Source organism: Mesoplodon bidens (assembly GCF_964165515.1).
Source record: "Mesoplodon bidens genome assembly, chromosome: 10".
In the NCBI taxonomy this organism is placed as follows: domain Eukaryota; kingdom Metazoa; phylum Chordata; class Mammalia; order Artiodactyla; family Ziphiidae; genus Mesoplodon; species Mesoplodon bidens.
This window is the reverse complement of record NC_138172.1, coordinates 51,637,312-51,662,041: the sequence shown is the minus strand read 5'-3', so window position 1 is coordinate 51,662,041 and position 24,730 is coordinate 51,637,312. Positions and strand designations below refer to the sequence as shown.

Sequence of the window (24,730 nt, the reverse complement as noted above, 5' to 3'; positions counted from 1 at the left end):
CTGACAATCTGCCCTCACAACTAGCTTATAGGAGGACTAGAGAAGGAAATTCAGGTTCTTTGTTACTCAATCTTTCAAACTCAAGAACTATCCTTTAAGTCCCATCTATCCTTAATACTAGCCAAACAGCTAACAAACTTGAGCTACGTTTGTGAATATAATGTATTCTTAAAAACTAAATGAGGTAGACATTAAGAGAAAAAAATGAAGTGGAATCTTGATTTTACCACTCCCCTCCACCCTCTCTCTTCTTTTTAAAAATGGAATAAGAGCATTAGAAAACAAGAGGTGGCTAAAAAATTAGTCAGTGCTTAAATGTAGATAAAATTTTACCTGACTGTTGGAATCTCCAAATAGGATACACAAATGTGGTACCAACTTGCTGAGGACTAGTGGCTGAGCCCCAAAACTAAATATAATTTGAAAAAAAAAATAAAGAGAATTTGGTTTTAATCAAACAGTAAACAAAATATCCTTATACTTTTAACTGTCTCGATAAGACAAATACGGTGGAGAGCATGGGCACACATCATTAAAACGTAAAGGATATGAGACACAAGCAAAACCTAATTCTAAACAATGTGAGATATGTAAAATTGAATAATCATGACTGACAATGAAAACTGTCAACACATGATCCAACAGAGCAAAATGTTCAACCGATGGCACTCTTAAACCTAGCCACCTATCAATCACTTAGAAAATTTGAGCTTTTGCATTAAAATACTGTTTTTTTAGACTCTGGGTCTCAAACAAATTTGCATTCCAGTACAATAAGTAAATTAAAAGATCTTTATTTATGCTTATTAATATTTTGATGAGGTCATGGGTTGAAAGCAAATGACAAGACAGCCAAAAACCATGAAAGTTGTGCAGACTGAATGCACTTACAAGCTCTAGATGGCAGAAAGGACCATAGAGGAGTAAAAGAAAATAAAATGAAGGTATAGTTAGAGAAAAGGAAGTAACACTACAAAAAAAGTTGAAAGCTACTATATATTACCTATCTTGTTGCACAGAACTTGAAAAAATCATCCAGAAAGAGAACAAAAGCCCTAGTTTACAATTTCTTCAGGCTGGAGTTCTGAGCTCTGTGGCATCTATGCTGTCAGAGCTCTGCACACTGCTGTCAGCTTCACTGTCTGGTTACCTGGGGGAGTCTTATTCAGTCTGTGATTTTGGTAACCACCTGCACTGCTCTAGAAAACCTAGGGCCAACTGGCAAAAGGGGGCTGGGGAAAATGGCTACAATTGTTGAAATACCACTGAGTTTAAAAAAATTCCAAACTGGGTCCAGAACAGAGGTAGATCCTAAGTTATATCAGCGTATTTGTTATATGACCATCTATTTGGGTGGCGACTATTAACATACTAAAGAGAAAAAAAGAAACTCTTCTTATCAATGACTAATAATTTTAAATTAACAACATGAAAGATAACAACATACATACAAAAAAATTAACAGATAAAGCTATCAAATAGAAAAACTCTGGTGCCAGAGATAAATTAATAACTATTTAAAATTTATTTCCATAGCTTTCCTTGAGCTTTGTGAAATGGATTTTGCTTTCTTTTTTAGAAAAATGAAAAACATACTCCAGTAATCATAAAACTTACATGTTTAATGTTTCAATAAGACACAGACACACGCCTTCTCGAGATCGAAAATTCTTGTGCTTAAAACCAGAAGCCAACTGTTCCCAAATGTACTATTTGAAAGAAAAGTAAACATGTATAACAAAAAATTAAATTACTTATGTTATAACCTTTTATCTATTCCCAACTTTACTACCAACCTTATTGGCAGCTAAATTTTCCCACAGATTTCTCTACAAGTTTTTCTAAGCCAAGTTTGCACTGATGCTGCTCTCACCCATTTTTAAATATCTTAATCACATTTTTAATTTTTATTTTATACCTTTCACTTTAGATTTCAATTATTCTCAGGAAAACTGTGTCCAACATTTAAAAACCTTAAAATTTCCAAGGACATATAATTTCTTCTAAACTTTAGAAAGCTTCAATAACAATGTTACCATTATAAGCCTAGTAGTATTGTAAGCATTTAAAAGGTCCAATGTTGCCTAGCAACTAGTACAGACTGTCACATGAAACAGGCTTTTTCAGCATTTTATAATTCAGGGGTTTTTTCATTTTAACACTGGATCCAAATACAGAAACATAATCATTCTATTGCTACCCACTATCTTTTTTTTTTTGAAAATGCATAAACCTATACAAACAATCTAAAACAATTATATGGGTTTGTTATAAGAAGGAATTCAACTTTGTTTTTCTAAACATAGAGCCAATTGTCCCAATCAATCCTTTCTCCACATTTAAGGAACATCACCCTTACCACTTACTAAATTAATGTGTACATACACACATACACACATACTCTCACACATACACACAAACCCCTACTCCTGGACTCTATTCTCCCTGGACTCTATATTCAGTTCTACTAATATTATTTCCCTCTGCCAAACTTTGTGGAGGGTAACTTGGAAGTTTACCAAAAAAGTCTTAAATGTGAATAACCTGATCCAGCAACACTGTCTCTAGAACTCTGTTCTATAATTACATTTATGTCCAAAGACACATGTACAAGGATGCTCTTTACAGCACTCATAATAAAAGCATGTCAAAAACAAGTTAAAATTTGAACTGCTACGCAAGTGTCAAAGGATACCCATCAAATTATAAGGATTATATATTTATCTTTATACTCTATGGTATAAAAAGTCTGAGTAAGTTTACTTTCACTACTATTTGGATTTTTTATAAAACATATGTAATACAATTCTTAAACTGTATTTTAAATGATAACACTTAGTATCACTATATTTTATAAATTCTGGTTTTTTTCCCACTTAACATGAGCTACTCTTTTATTTTTTCTAAATAAATTTATTTATTTATTTTTGGCTTCATTGGGTCTTCGTTGCTGCACAAGGGCTTTCTCTAGTTGTGGCGAGCGGGGGCTACTCTTTGTTATGGTGCACAGGCTTCTCATTGCAGTGGTTTCTCTTGTTGCGGAGCACGGGCTCTAGGCATGCGGGCTTCAGTAGTTGTGGCACATGGGCTCAGTAGTTGTGGCACATGAGCTCAGTAGTTGTGGCGCATGGGCTTAGGTGCTTCACGGCATGTGGGATCTTCTTGGACCAGGGCTCGAACCCGTGTCCCCTGCCTTGGCAGGCAGATTCTCAACCACTGAGCCACCAGGGAAGCCCCCGACATGAGCTACTCTTTAAATCTCTGTTTACGTGTCAATTTATTTTTACTCCTCTTTCAAAATATGTCCGTAAGGGCAATTTTTTTCTACCATATTCAAAAAACACAGGTCACCGTCATCTAATATATGCCTTATATAATTAGTAACCACCTGTTAAAATAAGAAATTTTCTCCTTGTTTCAGTAAGAGTTGCAGAAATTCATATAACATTCAGTAGTTCTCAAAATAAGCTTTCTCATTGAACATTATATTATTTGTAGGTAGCAAAAACCAGAAAATCCTAACAAATAGTATAATCAGTACATTGTCAAATCACTTAAATCTATGAGTTAGCTTTTTGAAAAAGCATTAAAGAATAGAAAAATAAGAAAAAGGAAAGCAAAAAATCAAAAAGTTAAATATTGACACTTTATCTTAAATTTCAACTTCTTTAAAGCATTGGCAATAATTTACTGTTTAAAATTTTAGCTTTTATGTCCCTGGGGTTTTACTGACTTGCAGTGATCACCATCTATCTTTACTGTTATTTAATCATTAATTAGCAAAATCTGAATCCTAAAATGTAGGCCTACCATCGGTGGTGCTACTTGATCCATTAACTTCAGTATCAGAGTCTGAGCTTCATCTCGAACCTTGTCTTTGGCATCTCCCATTCTGTCTATTAAAGCTACAATAACTAGAGAAATTAAGGGGGAAAAGAATAAATATTTATAATTCATCTCCATTATACACTGTATTTTACAAAATTACAAACATCAATTATTTCCATAAATGAAAAGTTATGAGGTAAGCAAATTGTTTCAAGTTCTTTACTCATGAGTACAATCAAAAATAAATGAGAAGCAAGTTTCAAAAGAATACATACAGTATGACATCCACTTATAATAATAATGTTCAAAGAACAGGCAAAACTTAATATTATTCTGTTTAGAGATACATATAGACGGTTAAGCTCTACAGACCAACAAGGGAGCCATTATCCCAAAGGTCATGACAGCAGTCATCTCTGGTAGAGGGTGGGAGGTGTCATCAGGAAATGCAGAGGGAGCACATAAGGAACTGGCAGAGCTCTAGTTCTTTGACCTGAGCACAAGCAGGTGTTGGTTTTATAGTTATTCTTTAAATTGTACATGCTTGATACGTATTATTCTGTATGTACAACATATTACTCAAATGACAAAAATAAAGCACGGGTCCATGGGATTGAGGTCTTTCTCTACTCTGTCCAAGACTTTGACACTATTCCATGAAAGGAGGCAGGAAAGGCAGGTTAGAGTCCATTCTTAAGAGAGTTTTCATGAAACAGGTTGCTGTAACTATACATCAACAAAGCACCACAAAGAAATAACATCTATTGGGTGTGGAGTGAAGGAAACGGGAGGGGGGCTAGAACTGAGGTTATGGTTTCTAAAGTCAGTCCATAGGGCAAAAACACCTCATAGTCGAAATTATCTTTTTGTAATCCCTTAAATTACCACTACCACTCAGTGTAGTATTACTAGGTGTGTGACCAAACTATTTAATCTTTTTGTCTTTATCTCCTCAACCCATAAATATGTGCAGCAGTACTCACCTCAGAAGATTACTGAAATATATGTAAACAACTCAGAGAGTGAAGGACACTGGGTAAGCATTCAATGTGTCTCTAGTTTATTTATAGACACATATAATTAAATGTGTATGTAATGTAATGCAAATGTATGCTGCAAAGTTAACATTGTCTATAACATAACAATCAGAACTGATATAATAACCAACAACATTTAAGGAAAGAAGGAACACATCCTTCTGGAAGAAAATGATTCGAGTGAGAAGCCAACCATACAAAATGGAAAGATTATCCAAAAATCTAAGCTTAATCAAGGAAATGATTGTGTAAGAAACAAAGTCCTTATCATAAAAATCATAAGCCTAATCATGAGGCAACTGAAGTATCTGTCAGTTGAAACAATATAAATCCTTCTCATTTTGCTTAGATGCATTGTTAACACTAGAGAAATTCACCTATATCTACAGGATTGGCTATTGTGGGACTCATTCTGATAGCTTCTGACAGACAGAAGACAACACTAAACACTAGTAAATGTTAGATATTATTATGTACTAAGCACTGAATTATCTCACTTAATCCTCATAACAATCCTATGAAACAGAGTAGGCCCGTTTGATAGAGAAGGCCCAGAGGGATTAAATACTTTGACCAAGGTCACACAAGTAGCAAGTAGTGAAATGAGGGTTTAAGGAATCTACACAGTGTTAGGCTACAGTCATAACTACTTCCATTTATTTGTGACTGAGGTGTTGTGTGTGTGTGTGTGTGTGTGTATTAACAACCACATAACAATAATGAAAAAAAAAATAGACACTTCATTCCTGAGAGGTAGAGTTTAACTCCAAAAGAAAATAAAGGGACTTCTCTGGTGGTCCAGTGGTTAAGACTCCGTGCTTCCACTGCAGGGGGCACGGGTTCGATCCCTGGTTGGGGAACTCAGATCCCGCATGCCGTGCGGCGCAGCCAGAAAAAAAAAAAAATTTTTTTTGGCCCAAACGGGGCTCACTTCAATTTAAAAACTAAAATTTGTAAAACATAAACAACTAAAACAAAAAACCTCACACTACATAAACTTAAGATTTACAGCTATTCAATTAAACAAAAAAATTCATAATTTTTTTCCTTTTTAACATATAAACTCTTGGAGTCAAACAGAAGATTTATTTCTAGCTCTACCGGTTATTTAATTACGCAAGACAGTAAACTTCTCTAACTTCAAAGTTTCTTTGTCTGTAAAATAAGAGGGATCCAGGTCTATACCTCACACAGCTAGTGAGAGAATAAGTAAAACTGGTAAAAAGCACCTGTGGCCAAGCCCATAATAACCATTCGGAAGAGTTAGCACTATTCCTTAAAGATCTGTAGATAATGAACATGCAATCAATAATTACTGGGAATACAAAACAGAGCTTTTCACTCTGTAAACTCTCAAAAAGAACTTGTTAAACAAACAAATACATCTATCATAGACTGGAATTTGGACAGTGAAAACACGGAAGAAGTCTGAAGCATAGGTGTTAGCATATTTTATTCTCTTAGCATTGTACAAGATGCAAACCATTGTACAAGATGCAAAGCTGATGACCAGGCATCCTGACTGTTCTAATACCCTTTCTACAAAACCATTTTGGATTAAAACTATCTGTTTAAGATTTGTAAAATATGAAATCCTTTACTGTTGTCATAAAACCAGGCTTGGGGGAATCATAAAACCAGGGTTGGTGGTCCAGTGGTTAGGACTCTATGCTTTCACTGCCTAGGGCGCAGGTTTAATCCCTGGTCAGGGAACTAAGATCCCTCAAGCTGCATGGTGCGGCAAAAAAAAAAAAAAAAAAAAAAAGGTTGGTGATCAGTGTTAAATGTAAATTGTATTGTTTTTTTTGGTTTGAACATTAAATTTTTCCACAGTACATGTAGTCACAAGAGAAAATTTAAATATATTAAAGAATTATATTAATAAGAGTCCATACTTTTTTGGTACTTTGTCTAAAACTGAACATGAACCTCAATTTTCCTAAAACTTCACTTTTAATGTAAAAAGATAAAAAATATCTGTAATGATAGTTAATAACCTAAGTGTACCAAAAGGAAAACAATATCACCCACATCAAGTTACATATATCTAAGGTTACATTATCAAAAAAACCCTTCAGCGCATAACTTAATTCAATTCCCTCCTTTTACGCAAAGGCTCCTAAAATGGTTTGGCTAAGATCTATGACGGAGTAAAACAAGAAAGCTAACTCTGGGATTCTTAGTCTAGTACTACATCTCTTTAAGAGCACACAGATATACTGTAGCCTCTCTTGTAGAGCTGTCATACAAATTAGAAATAATTATTTGAGGATAATCTTTCATATATGTAAAGTAGAGAAGCCCAGTAAATGGATAAAAAGTGGGCATTCAATAAATGGTAGCAAAACTGGGATGAAATTTTCCTATTATATCACACTGACTCTCAAGTAGTAACAAGTTCAGGTTTCACTAAGAAAAATAATGAACACTTAGGGTTCAAAGTGAAAACAATATTGACTAACAGTAAATGCACAGGGATAACCAGAAAGAGGAGATTAAAAGATAAAGTTATACATATGAGAATATGTAGATATGTGGGAAACATACAAAAAACACTAACCAACAAAAACAACTTAATGTAATTTATTAATATTTACGGGTATAAGAATCATGAAGTAAAAAAAAATTCAGTATATGGTGAGATTAATCTGCAAAGCTCCCAGATTCTGAAATCAGAAGTAAATCGTTAAAACAGAAAGGAAGGGGGCTTCCCTGGTGGCGCAGTGGTTGAGAATCCACCTGCTAATGCAGGGGACATGGGTTCAAGCCCTGGTTAGGGAAGATCCCACATGCTGCGGAGCAACTGAACCCATGCGCCACAACTACTGAGCCTGCGCCCTAGAGCCCACGAGCCACAACTACTGAGCCCACGCGCCTAGAACCTGTGTTCTGCAACAAGAGAAGCCACCGCAATGAGAAGCCAGCGCACCGCAACGAAGAGTAGCCCCCACTTGCCACAACTAGAGAAAGCCTGCACACAGCAAAGAAGACACAACACAGCCATAAAAAAAGAAAAAATCCAAAAAAACCCCAGAAAGGAAGGACCTTGGAGAAGAGAAGATTTCAAAAAAAAAATAATAACAGCACAGCAGCGGCATAAACAAGCTAAGCCAGAACTAACAAGAGTGAGCAAGTTTCTGATTAACAACAGTGGAGAGTATTTACTGACAATCACAAATAAATAAGGCTGCTGAGGTGGAGAAGAGCCATACACGCTGAAGAGCCATACACGCTGAGAGAACTGAAACACCAAGGACAAAAAACAGAAATAAGTTTTGAAAATAGGACAGTCCTGGGAGGCAGCAAACTAGGGTTCTGGTCCTAATACTCCTACTGCCTCAATATGAGCAGTCAGTAGGTATATCAAACCCCATCTGGCCCTCCTTGTGTCTGAAAAATAAGTGAGATTCGTGATACCTAGAATTACTCTCAAGTCTAAAATGTTGTCTGTAACAACTAATAATAGGGAGCTACTACAGGGCAGGGGTGACAAACAGAGGTGCCTACAGTCAGGGAGGTACCAGAAATGCCAAAAATGAACCAGACCTATTCCAACCTCTGTGTATTGTAACTGAAATTCTCTGTTATGAGGAAACAAGAGGAGATGGGAGAGACTTATGGATTGGAAAGCTCATGACCCAAACAAAAAGGAAGCTACGACAGAGCCTCTGCCTTTATTTACACATGGAAATGGAAGAGCAGGGTTGCCACATTGGCCAATTTTTCAAGACAAGCTACAAATATGAATTTTTACTAACAATGACTCAAAATACATTAAGATAATACATAAGCAAGTAACACATGTTTGCAGAGCACAGTTTTTAACATCTATCATAGGATTTTAAGCAGGAGACTGACAGCTTAAAAATCATCTCTTCAAAAGATATTCATACAAAGATTGAATTGGAACCAGGTATTGATTAAAAAGGAAATAATAGAGATAGAGAAAGTCACTAAGATGCTTCTGCTGAAAGGATAGATAGACCATAAAAGTAAAAGAAGAAATTGGCAGAATTTAGTGGCATACCAAACATGAAGCTGACCAAAGATAATTTGAAAATAAGGGTGATGATACATTGAGCCATTAACTTAATCCATAAAAGAAATCACAAACACCTGAGGTTACCCTTAAATATATTTCTGTATAATAGGACCAAATCCACTCACTGAAGCACTCCAAAAGGCACACACACAAAGGTCACTTAGGTTTAAAGGATAAGTCAAAGCCAACTCTGCAATCTAACTACTATACAAAGAGCTTTATACTAGCACATCGTTCCGGACTGCAAACACACCGTAAGTAAGTGCTGCTCAAAGTATGGCCAGCAGCCCGGGACCAGTCTACAAGCTACCTGTGGTAAAGAAATCGTGAGTTTTTCTACAACAAGGTTTGGAAACAATCTGACCAAAGTAAATTATACATTTGTTGAATCTACCAATAAACAACTGAGCCTTGTATTTTTTTTCATTTCATTCTGCTGTAATTTATTTGTATTGTATTTTATAAAATACTGGTCCGCATTAGACTAGCAATGAAAAAACTGGTCCTTCACCATAGATAAGTGAAAAGTGGTGCTGCGAATTATATTATAAATTATTAACATGTTACAAAAAAGTAAAAGATAAGTTAAAAATTTGAAAATACAAAGTAAAAATCTATTAGCAGTATATTCGGTAAGTTTTTTGCCTTTGTTTGTTTTTGTCTTAAAAGGAACATATTTACTTAAATAGGCTTAAAATCTTTTATGTTCGGCAAATTAAAATGCTAAGTAGCAGATCTCTGGGTTGTATAAAATTACATTTTTGCATTTACAAAGAACTAATTCTGTTAAAAATTATGAGAAAAAAGTATGTCAAACCCTACAATAATTTTTAAATAAAGTTAACTTACCCATTGCTACATAGGACTTAAATCGTGTTGATAATCTGTCCACGAAGGCACTTAAAATTTCCAGTCCCATTAATGACACCTACAGATGGAAAGACATTTTAATGAATACAAATTACTGATGCATATTTTAATATCAGTAAGTAACTGCTGACATAAAGATCTTCATATATTACCAAGTTTTTAAAAAAATAAGGAGATTGAAATATTCAGGGTGAACAGTCATGAGGGTAAGGCACCCTATTCTCAAATGGTTCAATAATAATAATAATAATAATGACATGCAAATGCAGAAGATAGTGATATAGCATATTTGGCAAAATATTAGTAACAGGTAAATTAGGTGAAGGGTACACAGGAGTTCACTGACTATACCTGTCACTTTCCTGTAATGTTGAAATGTTTCTTAAATGAAACAGTTAAACAAAACAGCACATTTAATTACAGAGGAATTCTAGCTTCTGTCTAGGATGAAGAAACTGGAAAAAACCATCACTCCCACCATAAACAAGAAAAAGCCAAGTAATCTACAAAACCATAACTATTCTTGAATTCATCAGAAAGCTAAGGTTGTAGAATAATCATCTAGGTTGAAATCTTTAGGAAAGACAGGTGTGCCAAGGAGAATGGGACATAAGCAGTAGGTCACATGTGGCAGAGGACAGATGGAAAATGAAGCTGAGATGCAAGTGCATAAAAAGAATTCAGCTATATTCAACTCACTGTTAATAGTTGAGTGTGGGTTAGCATGAAAATACAGAATCCCTATTAGCTGCAGACACAAGGAGAGTTCACACCCACTTGTCGGCTCTTTCTCCACAAACCTCCACTGGACACTCATAATTAAGACTGAGGACAGGGTAGGAGATTAGAGAAAGTCTCTTGGTGGTTACAGGTCTCGTAGGAAGGGAGCAGCTGCCTCTGCAGGAAAAGCACAAACCTTTCCCATTTCCTAGTCCTACAAGAAACAATAGTTTGAAGCTACTGAGGGAAAGACAACGCTGTTACCCTCTAGACAGAGGTAAAAAACTCATACCTATTAAGTAAAGAGAAAAGGAAAAAAAAAAAAAGCCTTCTACTTCAAGGGTAGGAGCAAAAAACCATGCTGGGCTCCGATGATTAAAGGTTTCAGCTGAGGAGGGGCAGGATTTCTGATAAAGCCTTACCCCCAAGACTCAGGGACAGAGGGTTCCTAAGACTGAAGCTGGACCAGGAAAACAGCTGGACCAGCCCCACTACCCATAAACCAGCCAGCAAGAACAGAATAAGAAGCAACGGCAGCCTACCACTGGGGAAGAAGAAAACCCCTCTATGAAGCATGAGAAAAAAGAGAAGGCCTAAAGTGTAGGGGGTGGCGCAGAAACACTGAGGACCCAATAATTCCACTCCTAGGTATATACCCAAAGGAATTAAAGCAGGACGCAAACAGATGCTTGCACGCCAATGTTCATTACGTATCATTCATTACAGCCCGAAGGTGGAAAAGCCCAAATGTCCATCAACTGATGAATGAATAAACAAAATGTGGTATATGCATTCAATAAAACATGATTGGGCTATAAATAGTAATGACTGACACATGCTACAACATGGATAAACCTTAAAACATTATGATAAGTGAAAAAGCCAGACACAAATGGCTACATGTTCTGTGATTCAAGTTATAAGAATGTCCAGAATAAGCAAATCCATAGATAGAAAGTAGATTAGTGGTACTTAGGACTAGCGTATGTGGGAAATAGGGAGGTAACAGCTAAAGGTACAAGGTTCTTTTTTTTTTTAACATCTTTATTGGAGTACAACTGCTTTACAATGGTGTGTTAGTTTCTGCTGTATAACAAAGTGAATCAGTTTTACACATACATATGTCCCCATATCTCTTCCCTCTTGTGTCTCCCTCCCTCCCACCCTCCCTATCCCACCCCTCTAGGTGGTCACAGAGTACCGAGCTAATCTCTGCTCTCCCTGTGCTATGCGGCTGCTTCCCATTAGCTATCTATTTTGCATTTGGTAGTGTATATATGTCCATGCCACTCTCTTTGTCACATCTTACCCTTCCCCCTCCCGGTATCAAGTCCATTCTCTAGTAGGTCTGTGTCTTTATTCCCGTCTTGCCCCTAGGTTCTTCATGACCATTTTTTTTGTTTGTATTTTAGATTCCATATATATGTGTTAGCATACAGTATTTGTTTTTCTCTTTCTGACTTACTTCACTCTGTATGACAGACTCTAGGTCCATCCACCTCACTACAAATAACTCAATTTCATTTCCTTTTATGGCTGAGTAATATTCCATTGTATATATATGCCACATCTTCTTTATCCATTCATCTGTTGATGGACACTTAGGTTGCTTCCATGTCCTGGCTATTGTAAATAGAGCTGCAATGAACATTGTGGTACATGAGTCTTTTTGAATTACGGTTTTCTCAGGGTATATGCCCAACAGTGGGATTGCTGGGTCGTATGGTAGTTCTATTTCTAGTTTTTTAAGGAACCTCCATAGTGTTCTGCATAGTGGCTGTATCAATTTACTTTCCCAACAGCAGTGCAAGAGGGTTCCCTTTTCTCCACATCCTCTCCAGCATTTGTTTGTAGAATTTTTATGATGGCCACTCTGACTGGTGTGAGGTGATACTTCATTGTAGTTTTGATTTGCATTTCTGTAATGATTAGTGATGTTGAGCATCTTTTCATGTGTTTTTTGGCAATCTGTATATCTTCTTTGGAGAAATGTCTATTTAGGTCTTCTGTCCATTTTTGGATTGGGTTGTTTGCTTTTTGATATTGACCTGCATGAGCTGCTTGTATATTTTGGAAATTAATCCTTTGTCAGTTGCTTCGTTCGCAAATATTTTCTCCCATTCAGAGGATTGTCTTTTTGTATTGTTTATGGTCTCCTTTGCTGTGCAAAAGCTTTTAAGTTTCATTAGGTCCAATTTGTTTATTTTTGTTTTTATTTCCATTTCTCTAAGAGGTGGGTCAAAAAGGATCTTGCTGTGATGCAAGTCATAGAGTGTTCTGCCTATATTTTCCTCTAAGAGCTTTATAGAGTCTGGCCTTACATTTAGGTCTTTAATCCATTTTGAGTTTATTTCTGTATATGGTGTTAGGAAGTGTTCTAATTTCATTCTTTTACATGTAGCTGTCCAGTTTTCCCAGCACCACTTACTGAAGAGGCTGTCTTTTCTCCATTGTATATTCTTGCCTCCTTTATCAAAGATAAGGTGACCATATGTGTGAGGGTTTATCTCTGGGCTTTCTATCCTGTTCCATCAATCTATAGTTCTGTTTTTGTGTCAGTACCATACTGTCTTGATTACTGTGGCTTTGTAGTACAGTCTGAAGTCTGGAAGCCTGATTCCTCCAGCTCCACTGTTCTTTCTCAAGATTGCTTTGGGTATTAGGGGCCTTTTGTGTTTCCATACAAATTGAGAAATTTTTTGTTCTAGTTCTGTGAAAAATGCCATCAGGGTTCTTTTTGAGGTGATGAAAATGTTCTAAAATCGATTGTGCTGTCATGCATACCTACAAATATACTACAAAAAAATGAGCTGTACACTTCAAATGAGTGAACTGTACCATATGTGAATTATATCAATAAAGCTATTTAAAAAATTAACTGAAAGTGCACCAATAGACACACTCATACACAAAATTTAATAGATGATAAAAGCAGTATCTCAAATCAACAGGAAAAACATGAACTCTTAGTAAGATCTGACTTAGGAATCTACCCCAGAGATATACCAGCAAAATTATGAGAAGATACACAAAGATTATTGCAAGAGACTGGAAACTATCCCAACATTCATCAGTGGTATGGGACAGATTCAAAAAATTATGGTTGGGGCTTCCCTGGTGGCGCAGTGGTTGAGAGTCCACCTGCTGATGCAGGGGACACGGGTTCGTGCCCCAGTCCGGGAAGATCCCACATGCCGCGGAGCGGCTAGGCCCATGAGCCATGGCCGCTGAGCCTGTGCGTCCGGAGCCTGTGCTCCGCAACAGGAGAGGCCACAACAGTGAGAGGCCCGCGTACAGCCAAAAAAAAAAAAAAAAAAAAAAAAAATTATGGTACATCCACACTAGAGAGTACTATGACACTTTAAAAATAAAAATGAGGGCTACCCTACTTCTGCTATGCAATGCTCTCCACGATATATTAAGTGAAAAAAGCAAGTTGGAGAAATGCATGTGTATATTTTAAAAAGGGGGCTACAAATAGATTTAGTTATAAATGTTTATTTAAAATATAACAACAATGGAAAGATAATCAGAAAAAAATTTTTATGGTTGGCAATACGCTATAAGGAACAGAGAAAGAAACCAGACTATTTTGAATATACCTTCTTTGTAGCAATAACTAATTTCATTGAAAATCAAATAAAATAAGTAAACCTAAATGTATATTCAGTTAGTAGCATAACAACACAGAAGACTATTCCAAGTGACTTTAAAATACAGCAATTTGACTATTATCTCTCCAGTGGGATATACCCTAAGGACAAAAACGAAACTCTGCAAAAAAAGAAACTGTCAATGTTTTGAGAAATTCTGTTGATAGAAGGAGATATAGATGGAAGATATATAATAGTAAAAACTGCAGTTCTGAATGTGAATTAGAATATCAGTATGAACTCATGATATATTTTTCTTTAAATTAAACCTAACGCTACGCATTGAAAAAACTCTGGAAACAATGATCAGATGAGTAACAATAAGTTCCATTAGCACTCACACTATAGTTTCCACATACCATTTCCCACAAAAAGGAACCAAAGCTTCTTGGAGAAGTGGCTGATTGCAGGGCAGGAGCAGAAAATATGATCTCATTATACCAGATAGCAAAGACTCTATCAAAGATTATTAGGGTCATGTGATAGAACAGCTTGGATATTAATAAGGATAATAACTGGGGACTTCTCTGGCAGTCCAATGGTTAAGACCCTGCCCTTCCACTACAGGGGGCATGGGTTCGAGTTCGATCCCTGGTTGGGGAACTAAGATCCCACATGCTATGCAGCGTGGCCAAAAACAAAACAAACAAACAAAAAACACCAAAGAAACCAACCTGAACATTAAAAAAAAGGGGGGGGGAGATAATAACTGTATTGTCTTGAAATGCATTAGATATAGTTAAATGCAAGAGTTCATAATGATAACAAAAACTATCTGGTCAACACTGGAGGATACTAGTTATTTTTACCTCATTATTTTGACAATTAGTAAATAAAGAATCATACGAACTATAAACTACAGTATATATATAAACTATACCACCTGGTAACCAAATACTAGTAAACAGTGTAAGTTTCTCTTTATAAAAGTATTCCAGCTAATGAATGAAGGAATGACATAATTAGAATATCATTTTGCAAACCCTAATGAATAAGAGATCTAAACACTGAACATTAATGGCTGCTACCGTCACAGAACAAGACCTTACGTGCCTTCCTAATGTTACATGCCAGCTGGTGGAAGAAAAGCACTACTTATGAAGTAGTCTTGCCAAAAAAAAAAAAAAAAAGACTGATTCTGATCAAACTTTAGATCCAACTACCAATTTATAGGAAATACAGAGAAAACATCATAGGAATGAAATCAGCAAAATCCAGACTGTGGGAAACTCTACCACAAACAAAAGCCAAGAATTTTTTTTAAAAGGCACTGAGGGAGAAACAGATTAAGAGACTTAATAAACATGTTAGGACTTCCCTGGTGGTGCAGTGGTTAAGAACCCACCTGCCAATGCAGGGGACACAGGTTTGTCTCTGGTCCAGGAAGAGTCCACATGCCACAGAGCAACTAAGCCCATGAGCTATAACTACTGAGTCCACATGCCACGGCTACTGAAGCCCGCGCGCCTACAGCCCATGCTCCGCAACAAGAGAAGTCACCACAGTGAGAAGCCTGCACACTGCAACGAAGAGTAGCTCCTGCTCGCCACAACTAGAAAAAGCCCATGCTAGAGAAAGCCCATGCACAGCAACGAAGACCCAACCCAGCCTAAATAAATAAATAAACAAATAAACATGTTAACTGAGGTAAGCAGAATAATGGCCTCCCAAATGTGTTCACATCCTAATCCCCAGACCTGTGAAAAGATTAACTACATGGTAAAAAAAACTTTAAAGATGTGGTTAAGGATCTTAAGATGGGGAAATTACCCTGGGATTATCCTGGGCCCAAGAGTCCTTATAAGAGACAGGGTTGAGAGTCAGTCAGAGTCAGAGGAGATGTGATGACAGAAGCAGTGGTCAGAAAGAAAGATGGGAGGATGAGATACTGAGGGCTTTGAAGATGGAAGAAAAGGCCATAGGCCAAGAAATGTAGGCAGTTTCTAGAAGCTGGAAAATTCTCTAAGGTCTCCAGAAGGAATACAATCCTGCTGAAACCTTGATTTTATACAAATAAAACCCATTTCTGACTTCTGACCTCCAGAAATGTAATAAAATAAATGTACTTTGTTTTAAGATACAAAGTGTGTGGTAACTTGTTACAGCAGCAATAGAAAACAAATATATTAATGAATCACAACATGTGAACCTTATTCAGATCCTGATTTTTCTTAAAACAACTAATTTAAGAAAAAATTTTTTTTTTTTTGCGGTACGCGGGCCTCTCACTGTTGTGGCCTCTCCCGTTGCAGAGCACAGGCTCTGGACGTGCAGGCCCAGCGGCCATGGCTCACGGGCCTAGCCGCTCTGTGACATGTGGGATCTTCCCGGACCGGGGCACGAACCCGTGTCCCCTGCATCGGCAGGCGGACTCTCAACCACTGCGCCACCAGGGAAGCCCTAATTTAAAAATCTGTACTACATTTTTAAAAACTGGAAATTTAAACCCAAGATATTTTATGTCAAGGAACTTTTAATGTATAATAATAGTATTGAAGTTATGCTATTTTTTTTAAAGAGCACTTATTGATATCTTTGAGACATTAATAAAGACTTAACTGATGAAACAATATATTTGCAATTTATGACAAATTCAATATTATAAAGATATCAAGTCTTCCCCCCAAAAGATGACATCCAATGTAATCCCTATAAAAAGCCACAATTTTTTGGTGCAACTTGACTAGCTGGTTCTAAAATTCGCATGGGATAGTAAATAAAGACCCAATAATAGCCAACACATTCCTAAAGAATCTGGTGAGTGAATATGACACAGCAAACATCAAGATTTACCATGGAGCTACAAATAACTTTCTTGAATTTCCATTTAGACATCTTTCAACTTAGTCTGCATCTTGGCTAAGGATCCCTTCAGTAGAATACTAAAACTCTGAAAAAAGAAGAAAAAACAACTAGAGCAGTGTTCCAATTTGCTCCTCACCAATTTCTTAGGAACTCAAATACCTCCATTCAGATCCTTTAAAAAAAAACAAAAATAATGTACTTTCTAACATGTATATATAAAATATAAAATCAAAAATATAAAACATATTATATAATATAAAATATACAACAATAAAATATTTAAAATATATAATATATGGGAATTCCCTGGTGGTGCAGGGGTTAGGACTCGGCACTTTCAGTGCAAGGGCCCAGGTTTGATCCCTGGTGGGGGAACTAAGATCCTGTAAGCCTTGTGGCGTAGCCAAATTTTATATATATGTATGTATGTGTAAATATATATGTATGTGTATGTGTATGTATATATATATATAGACATAAAAGCACAAATAACATACCTTTTAACAGGAGGAAAAACAGAAACCCCAAAAAGCAAACTTTGGGCTACAACCAAGCTTAAATTTTATGGTGTTTTTAAGCCACAAAACTGAAATTTTTAAAAATGTATGGGGAATTCCCTGGTGGTCCAGTGATTAGGACTTGGGACTTTCACTGCCAAGGCCTGGATTCAATCCCTAGTCAGGGAACTAAGATCCTGCAAGTGGCATGGCATGGCATGGCCAAAAAAAAAAAATTATGAAATTTTATTAACCCCAAGAAGTCCCAGAACCCTTAGGGTCATTTTCCTATTCTTTCTTTCTTTCTTTCTTTCTCTCTCTCACTCCCTTTTTACCTCTGAATTACAAGTGGTTGAACATCTTTGAGTAATCTGACATCAATAAACTCACACGCAAGTTGTCATCTTGGCAACAGTTTTAATTCAATATGTTTAATCTTCAAAATGATTTAAGTCAGAAATGTTGTCAACCAACAATAGAGCTAAGTAATTGCATGCGATAGTAATTACCCCCAATTTAAGAATCACAACTGGGACTTCCTTGGCGGTCCAGTGGTTAAGACGCCACGCTTCCACTGCAGGGGGCGAAGGTTTGATCCCTGGTGGGAGAACTAAGATCCTGAATGCCGCGCAGTACAGCCAAAAAAAAAAAAAAAAAAAAAAAATCACAACTAAGAACTTTCCATGTAAAAGTCAGAAAGCCTGACAACAAGAGTTCTTGAAATCTAGGTAGGACATAAGCTTAATTCACAGTCATAGATTTTTTTCCACCATAGGTGCAACAGAGAGAAGACATGTATTATTCATAACAAGCATACTTCTGTAATGCTCCTTCTCTCATTAGGAAATACTGTAGGTGTACAGGACTTTTTTTCCCCACACAAATTAACTCAGCATCTAAGAAAATGAGTAAAAGAATGGGATAGAATAATTGGCAAGTGAACATGTATGCACAGATCAAATAAGTAAAACACGATGGCTTACAAATTTTGAAAACCTGAAGAGAAATATCAGGTTTTTATATAAATATATTAAAAAACTACTTCCCTCAAAAAAGGAGGGAAATAAGTAACTTAAAGATACTGATAAATTCTAGGTAGGGCAAGGGGGACAAGACAGGAAGTATAACCCAATATTTCCACTGCTATACACATAACCAAGAACAATTATTGGAGACACACAATATTCTTCCCTGCAGCTCTGCAGCCCCAAGGTATATGGCCATACTTGGTAGCCCTGCTGCCAGTCATTTAATAAAAGCCCCGTTTGAAGTTATCAGAAGCTAACACTTTTGTGTGTGTGTACACAGTTTTACTATATGAGGTTTCCAGGAATGCAGCCAGCAGATAAATCAAGTGTGCTTTCACACACTTTCACTGATTCTACAAATACTGAGAGCCTGCCATGGGTATAAATGCTGGAAGGTGGGTACATACAGTAGTGGGAATCTTAATAAATTCTAGTTCCTTCAGTTTTCTCAGTGAAGTAGGAAGCAAGGCCATCAGCTGAAAATGATGATGGAAGCAGAACTACTGATAGGTCTGAGGGGAGAGGAACAGATGAAAGAATGAATGAACCAAGAAAATATAGGAAGATTGCCAGGCTCCAAAGAGGACCCACTTGAAGGTCAGGAATTTAAAATGAAATCAGTTAGAGGTTTTGTATTTTTCTCCATCCACCTTCAGTTGCACTGGTGCAGGTTCAGGGTAGGCAGAGTTCGATTAACTAGGATTACATTTTATCAAATGAGAACCACAAAGGAAAAGTGAGGAGGGAGAAGAGAATTAAAAATGAATGTAAGGGTGTGATTGACTGACTAGGATATTTAAACTCAGACAAGAGGGATAACGGGACAGTTAAAACTTAAATGAATTGGATGTCACATGGGGTGGTCAATCTCTTTAAGATGGTATAGTCAAAGAAATAAGGTTCAGAATTTATAGTCACAGAATATCACAACCACCAACAGTAATGCCGCTGGTGAAGTCTGAATAACGAGCAACCACATACCTGTAGTGGTCTGAATCGGCATTTATAGCAATATGTACTGATGCAGCCATCTGACTAGCATTATGTCTTCTTGGGTAGTCAGGCTGGCACATTTACATATTGAAACATTTTATCTCATTATAAATTATGTGTAATTTTCCTTTATAGTACAGTTAGGTCATTATTGGGATTTTTTTAAATGATGTGTATTGAGTATTACCTATAAATTTTATTTCAGGATTGTAAAGGGGGCATTAAAAGAAGGCACTGGATCTGACAGGGTTCAGAATCACCATCCTACAGAAACTCTCATGCACACGTACAAGGTGACAATGCAAAAGGACAATGCGAACAGGAAAAAGTTAAAAACAACCTGGATGTTCTTCCTATGTGGCAGGTAAAAGGAAGAGACAACATGCATATAAAGATATACTTCAAACTAAAAAATAGTATATTGTAAGAAATTGATGGTTTATAAGATATACAATCAAGGTGATGTTAACATTGAAAAGTATCATCCTTCAAATGGCAAAAAGAGCTGTGATTTTGGATTACAAGACTTGAAATCCTAGCACATTACTAGCCCAGCACTAGTTATAATATAAATGGTAGTTACTGCTTTCTCCATTTTTAGGGTCAACTTGTTATAGTTGCAGGTAGATAAAATAAAAAAGTCAGAGTAGAGCTGACAAATGATAGGATATTGAAGAGGTTTACAAAGTACAGAAAAGGAAAGGAAAATCCTGGTCTCCCTTGGTTTAAGTACTCCACCAATATACCAGGTCTAGGACCTACGCCAAGATACTTTTATCTTCTTTTCTACAAAATGAGGAAATAGTACTGACTTTCTAAGGCCACCTTAAAGATTAAAACGAGATAATGGAAACAAAGCACTTGAGACAATGCCTGATATTCACTAAGGACTTTTTAAATGGTGGGTATCATATTTAACTGCATTTTATAAGGGACAATTTATTGCTGTAGTACCATTTTAAAATTTGGGAACTCATGAAATCACAGGACTATCCTTACCAAAGTCAAACACCAGAGCATATATATTTTATATAATATACATACCTATTCCCACATTTTTAATCTTCAATTATGATTTCTCCACTGGGATGAAGACCCCAACCGTCCATTTAACATCTCAACTTGGATGTCAAACGACCTTCTCAAACCTAACTTTTTACTTCCTTCACCCAACTTGTTTTCTCAGTCTTCCCCATTTCAGTAAACACCACCCTCTATTGGTGTTCAAGCAACACAACTACCCCTAACTGCTCTCTCTCAATACTCATATTCAATGCAAGAGGAGGTGCTATTGGCTTTACCACCAAGTCACATACCAAATCTTCCACTTCTCAGTACTGCCACTGCTACCAAACAAGCCTTAGCCACCATCGCTCTCCTTCTTCTTTTGCTGCTTTACTGTCCACTGCCCACAAAGCAGCCAACCCTCTACATAAAAACCTCCACCAATTTAGAATAAAATCCTACAAAGCTCTTCCTACCTGCCTCCTCAACTTCACCTTTCTGAACACCTCACTCACTTGTAAACTCTAGCCATGCTGGCCTTCTTTATGTTCCTCCACAGAACTAGGTTCTCTGCATTTGCAGTTTCCTCTCCCTAAAGGCATTCTTCATTCCTGTATTTCTTTCCTGTCTGTACTCAAATTTCACCTCACTTCCTTTACTTCCAAAATAGTCTCATCTTCTCCTCATTCTTTCACATCAGTTGATTTACAAACACTTGTTACTTGAAACTATTCAATTTTTATACCTATCTGTCTCCAAGACAGCAGTGATCTCACTCTTCCCTCCTTTAAATTGCTCTCTCAGTGAGGTCTTCAATGACCAACTATTTAAAATTCTGGGCTTCCATGGTGGCGCAGTGGTTGAGAATCCGCCTGCCGGTGCAGGGAACACGGATTCGTGCCCCGGTCTGGGGGGATCCCACATGCCGCGGAGCGGCTGGGCCCGTGAGCCATGGCCGCTGAGCCTGTGCGTCCAGAGCCTGTGCTCCGCAACGGGAGAGGCCACAGCAGTGAGAGGCCTGCGTACCGCAAAAAAAAAAAAAAAAATTCCAACATCTGCATCCTGCCCAACACTCCTATTCCCTTCACTGCTTTTCTCCAAAGCATTTACCACCATCTAACATACTACAGATTTTAGTTATTTTATCTTGTTTATTCCTTTGCCCCCACGAGAATCTAAGCAAGGATTTCAGTCTTTTTTTCACTATTGTATCCCAAGTGCCCAGAAGATTGTCTGCACATGGTAGGTCCTCAATTAATATCCAAATGAAGCTGAATGAATAAGCCTTTCTAGTCTTGTTCACAGCTGGGTCTTCAATATCTGGAATAATACCCAGCATATAAGTATAGTCACTCATATTCACTGTTATTAAGAAACTCAAATTCTTAAGTACTATCAAATCCAAAGAAAAACTATATTTTGTTCAGCATAACTTGAAATTTAAGTACACTTCTATTTGTATGTATGTTCAAAAACTTCCATGATACACTTTTTTTCAAAGATTTAAATAGGGCTTCCCTGGTGGCGCAGTGGTTGAGAGTCCACCTGCCGATGCAGGGGACACAGGTTCGTGCCCCGGTCCAGGAAGATCCCACATGCCGCGGAGCGGCTGGGTCCGTGAGCCATGGCCACTGAGCCTGTGCGTCCGGAGCCTGTGCTCCACAACGGGAGAGGCCACAACAGTGAGAGGCCCGCATACCGAAAAAAAAAGAAAAAAAAAAGATTTAAATATGCACTTTATCTTGAGTAAAAAATGATGACCTAGCTTGGTAACTTAGTTTTTAAATCCCAAATAAACTAATTAGAATGCCCTCTCCCTAACAATGTCAGAAAAGCTCTTATATTACAGAATTCAGTAGAAAGGAGAGAACTAATGATTCAAGGAGAGATCAGAATTAATGAATTAATGTCCTTGAGAAGGCAAGAGGGCATGGGATACACATGCCTTCATACCCATGTGGGGGGATTGGTAGAAGTGGGAAAGATAGATAATTTGTTCACTATAACAGAGAAGACAGAGTTATATGGGCACAGCTACAAGGAAGTATGTAGGTGAGGATGTGGGAGCTCTCTTCGGATTTCTGAAATTGTCTCAGGCTATAGTATCTACAGAGGAGCATGGAGAGAATGTGTAGTAAAGAGATAAGAACTTGAGTCAGATCCCTGAAGGATTCTAACTCTTAAGGATCAGTTAAAGGAAAAACATAACACTGAGTAGAAGCACTGCTTAGAGACAAAAAAGAAAAAACAGGATACTGTGGCATCACAGAAGTCAAAAATATGTTTCAAGAGGTGGGACTGCTTAACTGCCATTCACTGATGGTACATCTGAGGAGTGAAATGGCCCAAAGCCAATTCAACCACAGCCAGCATAGAGGTGACACATCAACCTTCACTTGGGAAGGATAGCAAGCATTACCAAAGAGCCAACTTTCTACAGCAGCCTAGGCTGTAACACAAAATCAACTATCTTGAGTGTGTATGCTCTTCTTACAGTGTAAGTAAATTTAGCTTGTTTCTTCCAAAGAAATAAGACTAATCCCCTAAACAGTAATGACATATTCTTAAATATTAACTTTTCCCAAAGTTTTTAAAAATAATCAAGAGATAGTATATAATGGAGCACTGAAGTGATTAATTCTCAAACTGTCTATTATTCTTGTAAAAAGTCAAACCCTTCCAAAACTCATATAAGTTTCACCATTAAATCTACATAATAATTTTAGAGTTTGCTTTTCTTCTCCATGATGATAATGCTTTCAAAGTACAGCCTATTCGCTGGGTTATAAGTATCTATTACTAAGAAGAATCACTTCATCCACAGGACGTTTGGGCCAACATTTTAAAGCAACACTGCCACCAGAAGACTAGAAAGAAAAGTTACTGCCAAAAACCACAGTTCAGGCTGATTACAGAATATTTACCTGGTCTCCCAACTTGGCTACATTACAACCTGCCTACTACCGGCTCTTCAGAAACACTCATTCCTTCTTGTACCTCATCCTTTAATTTTTTGTCAGCATCAGCTAACCTGCTACGGCACGGTTTCAAATCCGAGTCAGTCCTCAACTGCGGCAAAACAAAATGACAGCATTCAACTGCCTTCCGTCGGCCATAACGAAAAGCAAATAAATAATGCCATGAGGTCAGCATCTTTTCATTAGATTTAACAGTAAACTTAATCAGGCACGCTATTAAGCTCTAAAGATGCCTTAGACACGAAAAGCACAACCTTCCAGACACACACACACACACACACACACACAAACTATATAAGAAAAAAAGAAACAGGCGATTAAGTAGGATAAAAATCACTTATGAACAGGGATTAACTTGACATCTTTCAACTTAAAATTTGTATCCTCATGTCCTACGTCTTGGTCTGGGTAGTGTTTACATAGGTACGTACAAATGTAAAACGCCTTCGAACCTTTTAGGCATGTAAATGATCACTGATTTTTAAAAATACGTGATGAAACATTATATCCTATTGACAAGGAACTCCGCACGGTGCGGTGTCACGGAATCGCTGAATTTGTCACTGTTCACAATTGTGGGAAAAGTTGGTCGTGGTGGGAAGTCGGTCTCCGGCTCGAGTTCGGGTGGGGGCACGTCGGGGGACCCCGAGTTCGCGAGGCGGTTCCGAGGTGCCCGACGCCCCCCCGGGGGCTCGCCCGGCCGGCCTCGCACATCCGTGATTAAAGGGCCGACGGGGGAGGGCGTGCCCGGCCAGGCCGCGCCGCCGCCGCTTACCCGGTAGTTGCTCGAACCCACCCAGCCGGTGAGAGCGTCGACCGTCTTGCCCAGACAGCCTAGGTCCTCGTCCAGGTCTGGGATGGCGCCGGGGACGCCGAGGTAGAGCAGCAGCTCCTGGCCGACCTGCAGGCGGCCGCCGACGTCCTTCTGCTGCACCTGGGCGCTGAAGTACTCCATGCAGCGGGGCTCCATGGCCGCGACCGCTCGCCCGCCCGTGAGGGACCAACTTTCGCCGAGCGCCGCCCAGCCGCCAGCGCGGGGCCCCACGGGAACGGGAGGGACGCGCTGGGTCCGGCCGAGGTGCGGCTCGCGGGGCGCGGCGGGTGCAGCGTCAGGCGCGGATCGGCCCCCAAACTAGTCAAACTCGGCGCCCCCCGCGCCCCAACCCGCTTCAGAGGCCGCGGCCGCCGGCGACGTCAGCGCGCGCGTGACGTCAGCGCGACGCCGGCGGGCGAGCGCCCGCCCGCCTGTCCGGACTCTAGCTTCGCGGAGGAGG

General features: G+C 38.2%; 1 protein-coding gene across 4 annotated transcripts in view; it reads right to left on the bottom strand.

Moving 5' to 3' along the window:
* CLASP2 (cytoplasmic linker associated protein 2) overlaps positions 1 to 24,646 on the bottom strand; it is a 179,034-nt gene extending 154,388 nt beyond the window's left edge. For all 4 annotated transcript variants that reach the window (XM_081247297.1, XM_081247299.1, XM_081247298.1 and 1 more), the window contains exons 1-5: positions 24,232 to 24,646; positions 9,757 to 9,835; positions 3,811 to 3,914; positions 1,618 to 1,709; positions 334 to 409 (exon numbers count right to left, since the gene is read on the bottom strand). In XM_081247297.1, the coding sequence (XP_081103423.1) occupies positions 334 to 409; positions 1,618 to 1,709; positions 3,811 to 3,914; positions 9,757 to 9,835; positions 24,232 to 24,426 (546 nt within the window). In that variant the 5' untranslated portion in view covers positions 24,427 to 24,646. The remainder of the gene's footprint in view (positions 1 to 333; positions 410 to 1,617; positions 1,710 to 3,810; positions 3,915 to 9,756; positions 9,836 to 24,231) is intronic.
* Positions 24,647 to 24,730: the final 84 nt, after the last annotated feature.